The sequence below is a fragment of the Pseudorca crassidens genome, chromosome 17 (assembly GCF_039906515.1).
Source record: "Pseudorca crassidens isolate mPseCra1 chromosome 17, mPseCra1.hap1, whole genome shotgun sequence".
Taxonomy (NCBI): Eukaryota; Metazoa; Chordata; class Mammalia; order Artiodactyla; family Delphinidae; genus Pseudorca; species Pseudorca crassidens.
The window spans coordinates 70,286,110-70,300,701 of NC_090312.1; the positions used below are offsets into that span (position 1 = coordinate 70,286,110).

Below are 14,592 nucleotides of genomic sequence, written 5' to 3' on the forward strand. Positions count from 1 at the left end.
AGATCAACCTTTAGCTCTATCCTTATATTTCACCCCTACCAGATCTTTCCATCCATTATGCCCTTACATGTTAAATTCTCCCTGTTCCCTGGTGCCTTTGCTGACTGCCCCCGCACCAGCTCAGTGCCTCCCATCACGAAACGACATAAATCTTGACCTGGCATCTGTCACTGGGAACCCCTTTGTTCCCCTTGTGCTCTGCACTCCACTTTGAGGTGGCTTTTGCTTTCACTTCTTCACTGGAGTCACTCAAGCTGCGACCACTGATGACTTCTTAAGTCGTCCGGTCCGTTGCGCTCTTTTCCTGACACATCTCTATTGAAACTTTGACTTTATTAACCACCCCTTTTTGAAATGTTTCCCCTTTGGCTTTGGGGGCATCTAGCTCTCTTCCTCCTCTCTCTGCCTCTCCTCTCTGATCATTTCTTCTTATTTTGCCGCCGGCCTTTTTCTCTGCCCTCTCCGTGGTTCTGTTGGTGTCCTACTTCTCATCGAATCCCGTACACTCTCTGTAGAGGATTTATATACTTGCACAGCCTCGACTATGTACCACGTACTGTCTGTAAACAGAGACTTCCAAATCCTTAAGCCCGGGTCTCCCTGCAGAGCTCCAGGCGTGGGCCTTACCTACCTGTTGGTCTTGCCACCTGCATATCTCGTAGAAATCTAAGTTTATATAAAGTGCAATTTCTTCTTTGCCTCAGACCTGCGGTTCCTCCTGTATATTCCACGTTTTTATTAATAGTATTGCTTTTCACCCAGTTGTTGCAGCATCAGTACATAATTTGATTCTGTCCTGCTAACCAAGCCTTATTCTGCCTCAAAAGTTCCGCCTCTACCCACTACTACTGCCTTCGTTCAGACCTTATTATTTTTCACAGGGTCTCTTGCAAAACTCGTACTTGACTTGCATCCTTACTCCAGTTTATATTTTATCTAATATTTGTTCAGTAATATTGAACAATGGCCTAATAAGTGCCACACGCCATGCTGGGCTCTAAGCATATAGTGATGAGCAGAAACAGACGTGCTCCCAGCTCTTATGGAGACTACTGGCTGTCTAATGGGTGAGACAGCAGTGATTAACACAATCACGCCAAGAGTATACGTTTTGTAAGAAAGGAACACAGGTCTCTGAGGTAATCTAACAAAGGAAATGACCTGCCCTAAGAGACGGGGAAGGCTTCCTTGAAAGGGTGTAGTTAACCTGAGATCTGAAGTGGAGAAGTTTTCCAGCAGTGTTTTAGATAACACTGCGGGTGCATGGAGCTATGGGGGGAGGAGTGCAGGAGGCAAGGGATGGGGCAGAAGTGGCCGGACAGGGGCTGGAGAAGCAGGGGTCAGACCGCAGAGTTTGTTCTTATCCTGGAGAGGATGGGAATCGGTGAAGGTCCTTTGGGGCGCGGGTGGAGGGAGGATGGGTGTGGGGAGCGGCGTTAACATGACCGGGAGGGGATACTGACTGCGGGGTGGAGCGCGGCCCCGAGGGGGCTTGAGAGGAGCACTGCACCCCAGTCAGCGATCTTTCTGAAAAGCACGAATAACTTCCCCCTCCCCAAAACTGTCTGGTCTGGCAAAAATAAAATCTAAACTACTAAGCTCAGCAAACTAGGTCCTTTCTAGCACTTGGTAACTTTTCTAGGCCTTTCTACCCCTTCCTGATGAGTGCCCGAGCCTGACCTCCTGTTTACCGCTCCTTGACCTTTGTGCTTCTGTTTCTCCTACCTGTGCTGCCCTCTTGGTCCCACTGCGTGAGCCTAGGGAACTTTTCTTTTCCAACAGGAGACGGCTTCTGCACCACATCCCCTGCGAAGCCTTTCCAGAGCATGCCTCATTCCTCACCCCAGGAGGAAAACAAAAACAAAAAAAATGCTTTGGTTGTTTATCCTCAGTTCACATTGGCATTGATTCTGTGGTATTATAGCAATCTGTTTACCTGTCCTCCAGACTGGACTGAGTTGCTAGTCATCAGGATTATACCATTCCTTTGTTATCCTTTCTTGTCTAGCACAGTGCCTGGTGCCTATAAATATTGAGTAAGCGTTCCATTTTTCTGTTCTGACCACTTTGCTTTTACTAGTAGTCAGGTCAGTTAAATATTTATCGACCATGTAACCATGCCAGGTGTGTGGGAGATTAACACACACCACAGATCCTACCTTTGATCTACCTTTTGTCATGGTAACTGTGCTTCCTTTTCTTTCATTAATTTACATTTAAAATTTTTCTTGATGGAAATTTTGTGTTCATTGTACAGGTCTAGAGTAGAGAAACATTATTTGTCAAAACACTGTTTACTGGAACTGCAGTATCTCTTTTGAAATCTTAAAGTTAGGAGTGAATTACACAATCCCATCTAAACTTCAGACTACACTGGCGAATTATGTTCTTTCAAGATCAACCCCTTGGTGATCGGGAAGCCCAGTCGTGCCTGTCAGGGTGCAGCTGGAACTAGGGTGCCCTTGGTTCTTAGATGTGGGGACAGAACTTGGAGTGTTTTTCCCCTCGATTTGCTACTTGGGAGAGGGTCACAAATTGACTTGATCTTTTTTTTTCTTTCTAGATAACAGCAAAAGCTTCTATAATTTTTGTTACTCTTCAGTACAATGTTACCCTCCCTGCAACAGGTAGGTAGTTTTCTTTTGGAATTTTCTGGTTAGTAGAAGAGTTCAGTAGGACAGACTTGGAAATCTCCATGAATACTAGGTTCTTCATTATTTTCACAGGTCTCATTCGTGATTAGACTGAATATTATTTTGATGATTTTGTAATGCAAAAGCTGATGTTTTTGGTTGACTTCACCCTATATATTGTATGAAAATCAGTTTTTATGTGTTTAATGTTTATTGTGTATTTTTGTAAATGGGCTTAAAATTCCAATGAAGAACTTTTTTTTTTTTTTGCCTTCTCTTCCCTCTGATCTTTTCATAAGAAAATCCTAAGAATAGATATTTTACATTTGTCTGAAGTGTCTTTGTTCAGTCAAGGTTTCTAAAGGCCCAATGTTCAGGTTCCGTTTTTCTGACTTGTATGGGTTCTATTTTGGACCCGTAATAACAACCCGCTTAAGCCCATTTTATTTTTCACTTTTTGGTTGTGCTCTACCGTCCTATCAGTTATTTGATTAGAGAGAATGTCAATAAGTATCTGGTAATAACATCCAAACTACACTTTCAGGTTTTATTTTGAAAAGTTTTTCTGAATGATGCTATGTGAAAATCAAGTTGTTACTGGAAGTTGATTGTAGTTGAATACAGTAACATAATTAACTAGCATGGGGCTTCCCTGGTGACGCAGTGGTTGAGAGTCCGCCTGCCGATTCAAGGGACACGGGTTCGTGCCCCGGTCCGGGAAGATCCCACATGCCGCGGAGCGGCTGGGCCCGTGAGCCATGGCCGTTGAGCCTGCGCGTCCGGAGCCTGTGCTCCGCAGCGGGAGAGGCCACAACAGTGAGAGGCCCGCGTACCGCAAAAAAAAAAAAAAAAAATTAACTAGCATGGGTGAGGAGTGGGGTATTCAGTTAACAAAATATTACCATACTCAGGTGGTAAACTTGCCGTGAGCCCGGAGTCTCTCTATTTAGAATGTAAGATCAATTATACAACATGGAGTTGGGTTTTTGTTCAGTTATATCATTTTGTAAATATTTGATGTAGTAACTTAGATATCACAGTACTCAGAACCACAAAGTTGTTTTGAAATTTGAGTATGCCAGAAAAAAACAAAGCTCTTTTATCAATTCACAAGTATTTGATTAAGTCTCGTTCTGAAAAAATCTTAGCAATTTTAAAGATTGAAAACAATTGTAGCAGTTGCCTCTCTCTCCTGCTTAGAATTCAAAACTAAATCAAATCAAAGTTAAGTCAGCTTTTCCAGCAGAATCATAAATGTGGTGTCTAGTTTGAAAGTAGAGCTAGAAAGCAGAAAGTTTCAAAAGTTCTTTGAAAAGACAGGCAAATGTGCTAAGTATAACTTTAATACAACCTAAGTATAATCTAACCCCTATCCCTGGGGTAATATCAATTTTACAGTCCCCAAGGATCTTAATGTGACCTCCCCTTCCCTGTTCTCTGGTCTTTAATGGCTGTAACTAACATGTGTCAAGTCTTTGTAAATAATTTCTGAAGCTTTAGACTTCTAGATAGTCTCCTCAGTTTTCATTGTTCCTAAGACTGAAGGTGTCCAAAAGCAATTACCATGATGTTTCTGTAAACTTATTTATTAGGTTAGTCTTCTCTTGTTTGTTTCCATAACTATGTTGTACTTAAGTGCTATTTTTATAATCTTATGTATATTTTTGTGTATGTGTGTCCTGTCCTTTTTGACCTTCAGAAGAACAAGCTACTGAATCAGCGTTCCTTTATTACTATGGTATCAAAGATGTGGCTACAGTTTTCTTCTACATGCTAGTGGCGATAATTATTCATGCCATAATTCAAGAATATGTGTTGGATGTAAGTATGCAATCTTAGAAATCTATACTTTGTAAAATACTAGCTCTCCATACTATGATAGTCATATTAAATATATTTTATAATCTTAATTATTAACGATTGTTTTTATTTTTAGAAAATTAACAGGCGAATGCACTTTTCCAAAACGAAACACAGCAAGTTTAATGAATCTGGTCAGCTGAGTGCATTCTACCTATTTTCTTGTGTTTGGGGCACATTCATTCTCATATCTGTAAGTATGTACTGTGCTGAAATTCTTATCTCTCAAAAGTATTTAATTATATACCCAGAACAGAAATTGATGTCCTATTTTTAATGCTCATAAGCAAACCCTGAACCTTAGAAAAATTCCTTGTCTCTTGTTGTTCTTATCTAAGATTAGGAGTTCTGCTCTTGAACTAGTATAAATCAAGTTTCATCAGTAAGCTTCTCTTTTAGTTAGTTTTTATACAGCAAAAATTGCCAACTATGTTTAATGTTTCAGAAAGCCTTACTCATTTTTAGTCGATCTGAGTGTTGTCTTCATATCTTGTAGTCATTTGCAGGTATCTCTGTATTAGCAAAAAGGGTAAGTTATCAGTGATACTTTCACTGGGTTACATGAGTTGTAGTGTTTCCAGTCATTTCGTTCTTTAAAAACAGTCCAGGTATTTTCTGAGCAAATTAAAATATTGATTAACTTTTTATTAAGGTTATCTAAACCTTTAAGTGTACCATTCTAACTAATGAGGGGGAAGAGAGTATCTAATATTAGTAATATCAGTCCTTTAAGTTTATATGAACCCCAGAGTTTACATAGTTTTGAGTTTGTCAGGACACAGTATTTTTTTTTAATTGCTATTTTAGAGATGAATAAATAGGTAAAGTGGATTTTCCAGGGTATATGACATTTATGGTTCGACATAGACTCAGCCTTTCAGTCCAGTGCTTGTTCCTTTGTAAACTGCTGCTTTAATGATACTTTACAGATACATTAAAGTTCAGCTTAAAATCTTTCTTATACATTAAAAAAAATTTTTATTGTTGATGTACAAAAGTTCTATCTTACACATTTTTTAAAAAACGTGAAGGTGTTAAACTTCCGTGGGAAAATATTAAGGATAAGTTGCTTCAGGATTTTTTTTAATATACATATGCAGTAATTCTCACTAAATAGATCTGGTTATCTAAGAAGAAGACGTGGTAATTATGTGGACATAACCCTGTAAAACTTGGCAACACCTTGATCTTCTGTCTCCTGTCAGGTGCCACCTCTTTCTGAGCCCTTTGCTTGGTTACCCAGGACAACATTCATCCCTCCAGTGGCTGTTGTAACTCTGTTATGCGCCATCACTGTTTTTTGGTTGTGTTATGTTTGTTTGCATATGTGTCTTTTTTACTCTACTGGATTGAAGGAATTTCGAAAGCCAGGAATTATGTCTTATTTGACTTCAAGTCACTCATATTGATTTTCATTTCACTAAAGTAAGCAGTTCGACTGAATGGAAAATAACTAAAACATCTAAAAGGTTGGACTTCAATGGAACTTGAGGTGGAGAGATGTAAATGTGCAAGGAATGAAAATACTGTCTTATTTTCTAAGACGTTTCCATGCTCATTAAGCTAATTTTTGTATCTTCTCTCTTAGGAAAACTATATCTCAGACCCAACTATCTTGTGGAGAGCTTATCCCCATAACCTTATGACGTAAGTCATTTTCAGCAGGTTTTTCTTAGTTAAGGACCATCGTCATGTCACTTTTAAGCAGGATTTGTTCTTGTTATTCTCTTTAGGACCTTAGGGAAATTCGTACAATAGGTATGTCTTTGGCAGTCTCACTGCCATAAGGACAAAAAATTCCTGTGTGCTTTTTTTCAGGTATATAATCTTTTCAGCATGTTTGTTACCTTGAGAAAACTGATTTTTAACAGTAATCCTAATTTAGTCCTCTGTTTTCCCTTTCTTTTTCCTAACCCTTCTCGTCACTGCTCCATCTTCTACATACTTTTGCTCCTTTTCTTTGCTCCAGTCTCTTTTCACTCCTTCCATTTCTTACTCTCTTACACTATATAAGCTTGAGGGTACGGACTGTTTCTTTTTTATTTTTATGGCCCCCAGGGTTTCTGTACAGTGCTGTAAGAAGCTCAGGGGTTGCAAAGTCAGCCAGCTAAGTTATTCATTCTTCAAGCCCAGCTCTAGAACATCTATTCCATATTTTCCTTGCTCCTTTAGCCTATATTGGCTTCTGCTTTCCTGAATTTGTCATTTTGGTGTGCAATATTTTATGTTTATCTATACATTGTCTTGACTGACCTGTAATTGTCTCATTTATGTAAGTCTTGAATTGTGCCCATGCCCACCAAGGCTATATGTACCTTGACAGCAAGAAGAGCTGTCTCTTTTTATATCCTTTGCTGTGCCAGGCTGTAGGTGCTTATCAGGTAGAAAGTAGTCAATAAATGTGTTGTGATATGAGGACTGGTGAAAAAGTAGGAAGGGAATAACATGACCCTGCAATGTTACCATACTCTGCTGAGCCACTCTGACTTTTAAAAATTGTTAATTCAATGCACTTTTGTAAACTGGAGATATAAACATCATATTTATGTGGGACTGTATCTTCCCCCCCCTCCCCACCCCACTGGAATTATTCAGATTGGCTTTGTGTTTTCTGCTTTAGACCTCTGGAGGAGAGGGGAGGGAGAGCAGAGAGAAAGCAGAAGATCTGGATGGGTGTGATGTGAGGAGGGGACTGGACTCTAGACTGAATCTGATATGTCTCCTGGGGAGTCCGTCAGTGCCTTATTCTCCTCTGGAATCCTGGTTTGCCTCCATTTATTGGGGGCTCTCAGTGTCTCAACCTGGTAGAGTTACCGTATTTCCCTAAGAAAAAATCCAGGGATTGTTTGAAATTGGGATTATCCTGGTTTCAGGTGCTGGTTAATCTATGCACCTTCACTTTTCTATCCATCTTGTTTGCCCTTCCCACTTGCCTTTTGACGAAACCTTACCGATCTGTGATTTGATTCCCTTAGAGTCATGGTCCGTATGTCTTCAGTAGCTGACAGGCATACTCTTCAGTATTAAGTAACTAATAGACAAGGGCCTCTGTTTCCTCGCAGCTCGCTTGCATGTTCACAGTGTTCTGCAGATCATGTCTCTGCTTCTGCTGTTTAATCCAGAGGAGCTGACTGATGCTGGGGGGCCGGGGGGCCGGGGGAAGTGGCTGTTGGAGAGTACGGTACATGGAGTATCGTGAGGGGACCTGAAGTGATAACACAAAGGTAGCTACTTAGTACATCCTGATTTCCAGTGTTTGTACTTTATTCTTTAAAAATGGTATGCTTTAAAAGTATTTTTTACTTTCTTGTGTTGGTACAGATTTCAAATGAAGTTTTTCTACATATCACAGTTGGCATACTGGTTTCATGCTTTTCCTGAACTCTACTTCCAGAAAACCAAAAAAGTAAGCAGGGGTTTTATAATTTTAAAAATTGTCTTTTGCCTTTTTTTGCCTTTTTTGGAAGTCTTTTTAAAATTATTTCCTCATGTCTCTAACCTCCCTCTCACCTCAACTCTCCCCCTACTATTCTCTCACCTCTCTCCTTTCCACTAAGTATCCTTAAGTATTTATTGAAGAAACCTTCAGTCATTTTAACTTAGAGGGGGATTTTACATTTGACATGTTAGTTTCTCATTTTAAAATTATGTTAGTGGTAATTTAAAATAATTTAAACAAATTTTGCAATGTAATGTTAGTTTTGTGTTACTGATATTCTTAGCAGTTTCACAAGCGAGACCAAAAGGATTAATTAGATTATTGTACAACTAAATTGTACTGTGTGTAAGTCCCAAAGAAAAATTCTTTGGGAATTTTTGAGAAATTGAGAAAAGTAAACCATAGTTAAATATTCACCTTGAATTTTTTCCTGGTGAAATAGGTGGGAAAGATGTTTGTTTGTTTTGTTTGAACAATGAGTAAACCACTGGAGCACTACAGTAGCCTCCTGTGTAGTTTTACCCTCAGTACTTCTGAAGTCAGGCTTCTGTGATGTCACAAAGTAAACTTTATTTCCTTTATTTAACTCTTTCTCCTCTAAAAACTCTACTAGCTCCCTGTTGCTTTAAACTAAAATAAAGCTGCTCACCTGTGCTCTAAGGGTTTCTCCTGTCTCTGCCCCCTCCCCTGGTCCCTTTTTCTTCCACTCTCTCCTTATGCCTCATTCACACTGACATTCTCTAATTTTATAATCCCAACACACCAGTTCTTTTTTCTGGAATACCGTTTCCCTCTGATAAATTAATCAAGCACTTTTGTTCTCTTTTTTGCGGGGAGAGATTGTTTAAATATTCCTATATATGAACTGATACGTGGGTGGGGCTGTGGATAAAAGAAGTCTGATCATGAGTTAACAACCAGAAAGTTGGGCGATAGGTACCTGGGAATTCGTTATACTGTGTGTTTGTTGTATGTATTTCACATTTTTCCATGTTTAAAACACTGTTGTTAAAATCCCCTTACTTTGAGAAGCTTTCCAAAGTAGCAGAGCAACCAGTCCATCCAGCAACCGTCTTTCCTCTGGCTTCTCAAAAGCCACGAACACTTATTTCTATACATACTCTGAATAGTTAATTCATGAGTATAGGCACTTGATTTATTATTGTGTTGTGTCTGTGACTTTTCGTGTCCTGTGTGTCTGTCATCATTGACGTTGTTGTCTGCCACGATTAGAAAACACCACTGTGTTTCTAAATTAGGCCGTGTAAAGTACAATGTTTTTCTAGTTGATTGTAAGGATTAGGATGAAGGTGCATAAAACCTTTGACTTAGAACTGTCTTAAGGTAAAATTCTTAGGCTCACAGTTTCCAATAACGCTTCCATATTCAGTAAGCACCTACTGTGAACCATACGTGTCCCATAGCTGCACTGTCCAAATTAGTACCCACAAGCCACATTTAAATTAACTAAGCAAAAACAAAATTCACTTTCTTGGTCACACTAGCCCGATTACAAGTGCCCATTCACCACACGTGGCTTCACGGTCTGCCATCTTGGATCAGAGATAGAGAACATGTCCATCATTACAGAAGGTTCTGCAAAGCACTGCTGAGACTTTCATAGTTCCTTGATGTCTTAGTACCATGGTTCCAATATTTAAAGCTTTCTTCGTGTACTTTTTATACCTGTGGACATAATACCTCTGGGTTTCATTATTAATTCATATGTCTATATCTTGTTCGTTGACCATGTAAGTAGAGAGGGACATTTCAAAGTAATTGTTCATTTTCATTCTCAAAGCTCTTTTCTTATCAATTCCTGCCAGATGGCATTTCTCCAGAAATGCAATCTTAATTTTTATGGAATAATTTGCATAACTTAGAATTTAACTGAAACTATTTTTAACACCTACATATGACAGTCGAAAGTAACTGTTGCAAGTAATTAACATAATTTGAAAGTAACAGCTGCATATGTGTTAAACAGTTTCTTAAAATTTACTCTATAAAAATTGGTTTTGGAAGAACTCTTTACTGGAAAAAACTAGTACAGTGATTGTTTTGAACCGATCCTACAGAGAAATGAAGAAAGGAACACAGTAGCAGTTCAAGATGTGTGTTAGGCACAAATAACTCAGTTTCTTTTAAGAAGGATATTATAACCACATGTAATATGTATGTTTCAATACAAATAGTCCTCTCTTTTTGCCCATAAGAGGATTCAAAATGTAATTTTTTAGCCAACTTGAATATATGAAGTTTCAGGGAAGTGTGGATGAAATAGCCAAATGTTTTATTTCTAATATCAGTTTATTTGGTTTAATTATCCATACATATAATTGTATATCATATAAAGTATAATAAATTAGAAAAATGCTTTCTCCTACTTCATGAGGGTTATGTCCACCCTTCAACTTTGTGGTTAACATCCGTCCTTCATCACTCGAGCTGCTCTTTGACTCACCTAAGTCCGTTTTTCCAGAGTACATCATTACCTCTGTCTTACTTATTCCTCCACTAGACATCTCTAAGCATTTAGAAGTGACATTGATTGAGGTTTCTCAGGCTGTGTATCTTACCCAAACATTTATTTGTTGTTCAGAATAAAGTAATTGATACAGATCCCTGTAGTATGAGAGCTTTGAAAAAATTTACACATGAGACAGCTCCATCTGTTGTTTAGGGGCAAATCTTTGCTTTATATTTGGGCATATATGCGATATTCAGTTTAAATTTAATTTTTCAGTACAGTGTAGTTAAGAAAAGCATTTTCTTTAAAAAACAGAAGTTTACTAAAGTATATGGCTGACCTTTTTAATAAAAACATGTTGGAATAACAGCTGAAAATGTCACCTGAAGTTATTTATAATTTTAGAATTTGTTTTGATTTAAGTGTACTACGTTTATTAGATTTTCCATGAAAAATGAAGCTATCAGAATTTTAAGTCATCACTCTATGACATCATCCTTATATAAACTACTTGAATGTTAGCATTAAAGATCGATACGAACTTGGCAATGCTTTTCTAATAATTCAGTTTCATTATATATCTTTTTCATTCAAGTATAAAAAAAGTTTGCTAATCTTTAAACAAACAAATACACAAAACCTCATTTCTGGCTCCTGGTAACAAAATCATAGAATGATGTGTGAAAATGTCTTGAAAAACCAAAATCGCCTTTTCTCAGCCATGTTTATATTCATCTAGACTCTAGATTCTAGAACAGTGATGAACTGCCCGTGGATGACTTACTGACTCCCTAATTGAAATGTAACGTGGCCAGTGAACTGATATGTGCCAACATTTCACCCAGCCTTCTCTGTTCTCCCTGAGCCCCAGGGAAACGTGTAGGCCCCAGAGACCCTGCTGCTGGGCAAGGTCTTTTTTGTTGGCCATAGACATGTAAGCCCCAGAGGGGCTGTAACCCCATGAGGATTGAAGAATGTCAGAGGAGTCTGGCCTAGAACAGGACTGCTGAAAGCAGCCATTTTCTAAGTGAAATCTAGATGAAATTTGTCATTTTAAAAGTCACGCTACATCATGCACATTACCTTTGTATTGTTACTGTGGGAATGCCTTTAGCTCACGTTGTCCACCACTTCTTGTGGGCTCTTCCCTGTCACTCGTTTATTTTGACACGCTGTCTCTGGTTAGGCTTTGAGTATGCAAACATTGCTGTAGAGACACTGGTCAGTTTGTATAAGGCGGACGTTGCTGTTACTTAGAAAAAGGATTCTTAATACTCCGTCCTTTTGAAAGTTGAAGAGACTATTGTAAAAGCCCTTGCTAGGCATTTGATGGTTGTGAAGATGGAAGCTGTGATGGTAGTTTACTTTCCAGTATTGACTCATCTGGTCTGCTATCAGAAAGGCAGGGCTGAAATGCAAAGTTGAACCTGAATTTAGGGAAGAAGCTCTGGATTTTTCTTTACCTAATGGCAAGCACAACCTTGCCTCAATTAGGTTGAGATTTAAGGACAAGAAATATAAAAGAAATGGAATGGCTTTTTGAAATGTAGTGTGTTTGTAATTCATAATAGTGTTTTTTGTCAGAGAGGAGAAAAGATAGGCATCTTATGTTCTCTGCTAAATGGCGTATTTTTAAAACTTATTTGTGTTTCTTCTTAAAAAAAATCTTTTTTTTTAATCCTCCCAAGCAGTTACACTGCTCTGGTTTTTCCAGCAGTTATTCCAGCAAATTAGTTTTTTACATCGATTTACACAAGCTGTTACGTAGTAAAATGAGTTCAGTGTTCAATCAGCAATTAAAAAACAAAAAAGCTTTTATTATAAGTATTGGGGGTCCCCCTAGTGTTGTTTTCCCCTCAGAAATTTGGAGCATTGTTTAACACATCTGAAGGAAGGAATATGGCAGTATTTCCCATACGTAGTCACTTATATGCCACCTTGCTGCAACTTACAATGTTTTATTTAAAATTATAATGAAAGTTTGTTTTCTTGTATACTATCTAAAATCATTTTGTGCAGTGCCAGTGATATACACACCACATAGCATATCATATTGCAGTTATAACCCTACAGCTGAGCTGGTCTGAAATGACTATAAGAGGCTTTCTTGTGGTTGAACTTCACCATGTTGTCTCGACACCTTTCTCCCCCTCTCCTTTGGTAAGGAGAATTAGTTCATCGGAAGTTTGAAAATTATGTGGAGAGAATCTTCAGACAGCCTACTTTCAGAGATACTTCTCTCTCCAGTTGGAAACTCCACTGTAAACTTGGTATTATGTCTTGGGAGTTTTCCCTGAGAGACCCAAAGTGTAGGACTCTGTATAGTTCTAGTCAACTGTTGTATGTTCTACCTTTCTAACACTTGATCTTTGTAGCATTCTTACTAGAAAAGAGTTTTTAGTTTCAAAACTATACTTGTAAACTCTACTCTTTCTCAGAAGATTTGGTCAAGTAACTCCCTACTTGAAATGTAGGTGGCAAAGAGAAGACCAATAGAGACCTGTGCTCAACTCTATTATATGCCAGAGATGAGTCTAGTGAGGTTCCAGATGAATGCAGCTCAGTCTGCCAACATCAACCACCATTTTAGTCATTTTAATTAGAGCTGCAGTACATGAAAAGTACTAACCAGGCTAATAGAGCCTTGTAATATATATTTGACAGGCTAATAGAGACATATATATATCAATATATGTGGTAAACTGCCAAAAAAAGAGAGAGCAGAAATGAGAGGTAGAGGCATTTCATAAATTAACAAGTGTTTATTGGGCCTATCACTGTTCATATCTTGCAAACATTTTTTACTGCAACCCAAGATGAAAAACTAGAGTTTATATCATAATTCTGTGTGTGTGTGTGTGTGTAAAATCTGGATTAAAATTTTCATGAAACAATGCAATGAGCTATACACTCCAGCATTTTTTATTCTATTTCATATTTCAGAACATGTTAGGGTGACCCCCTACATCGATTTCATGATTCACTTGACTTATGTCTTTGAAAACCACTGTTTCGAAGATAACCAGGTCACTAGGGATTATGGAAGAAAAAAAGAGAAGCAAAAGTAAAATCTGGATACCTGGCTTACAGGTTATTAAGAGGAGAAAGAATATACAAATAGATGGTATCCTAAGTGAGAAGATAAATTTTAACCTTCGATTTTAATGACTTGACTGACAATGAAATGAAAGGGACTAAAAGCATGAGCTAAAAAATGTGAATACTATTTAGGTAAATAAAAGCACCTCTACTGGTATAAACATAACAATTTTAATAGTACAAGGACATTATGGTTATTAATATTGTGTCATTTAATAAATGTTTATTATGAAAAGAACCACTCAGTACTGAAAGGGATTTGGAGTTCATCTGATTCAGGCAAACCCAGCTGTTACTCACATTTAGATGAGTAGCTGAAGCCAGGAGAGGTTAAAGAACTGCGGCTAATTGGGGTGAGCATTCAGGAAGGGTGCGGGGCAGAGTGGCCTTCAAGTCTTCCTCTGTGACAGTGCATTTTCACTCTGCCACACTGCTCCTAAGAACAGAACTGCTTCCCCATGTTTTAATCTACTGTGCAATTTTCTGTTTACAGGAAGATATTCCTCGTCAGCTCGTCTACATTGGTCTTTACCTCTTTCACATTGCTGGAGCTTATCTTTTGAAGTGAGTTGGGATTTTTCTTGAGCGTGTATATGGACTGGGCAGATCGTATGCTAATCTGTCGTAATTCATAATTAATCTTTTCATTTTAAATGTGTTTTTTTAACAGCTTGAATCATCTAGGACTTGTTCTTTTGGTGCTGCACTATTTTGTTGAGTTTCTTTTCCACATTTCCCGCCTGTTTTATTTTAGTGATGAAAAGTATCAGAAAGGGTAAGTTGTTGAGCCGTTCTATTTCTTGTGTAATTAAAGTCAGTGCCTATGTTGCCAAGGACCATGCTATTGGCGATTATATTGTTTTTTATAACCTGTTAGTAGCAGCTTTAAATAAAATGACCCTGTTTAGCTGTTGATGTTGGTATTTTGTTCTCTAAAATAGAATCGTTCTTAGCTAGAGAGATACTGTATTGGAACTTGTAATTTTGAGGGTTGAGGGTTTACTTTTCTGATATAACTTCTCCTATCTTGTTTAAGTGCACGTTTTTCTTTTGGAGAAGGAAGAATGAGGAAGAATGAACTTTCAGAAGAA

At 38.1% G+C, this 14,592-nt stretch overlaps 1 protein-coding gene across 2 annotated transcripts in view; it reads left to right on the top strand.

The window, feature by feature from the left end:
- TRAM1 (translocation associated membrane protein 1) overlaps positions 1-14,592 on the top strand; it is a 28,839-nt gene that overhangs the window by 5,489 nt on the left and 8,758 nt on the right. For both annotated transcript variants that reach the window (XM_067712084.1, XM_067712085.1), the window contains exons 2-8: positions 2,564-2,627; positions 4,333-4,454; positions 4,570-4,686; positions 6,082-6,140; positions 7,815-7,899; positions 13,995-14,065; positions 14,172-14,276. In XM_067712084.1, the coding sequence (XP_067568185.1) occupies positions 2,564-2,627; positions 4,333-4,454; positions 4,570-4,686; positions 6,082-6,140; positions 7,815-7,899; positions 13,995-14,065; positions 14,172-14,276 (623 nt within the window). The remainder of the gene's footprint in view (positions 1-2,563; positions 2,628-4,332; positions 4,455-4,569; positions 4,687-6,081; positions 6,141-7,814; positions 7,900-13,994; positions 14,066-14,171; positions 14,277-14,592) is intronic.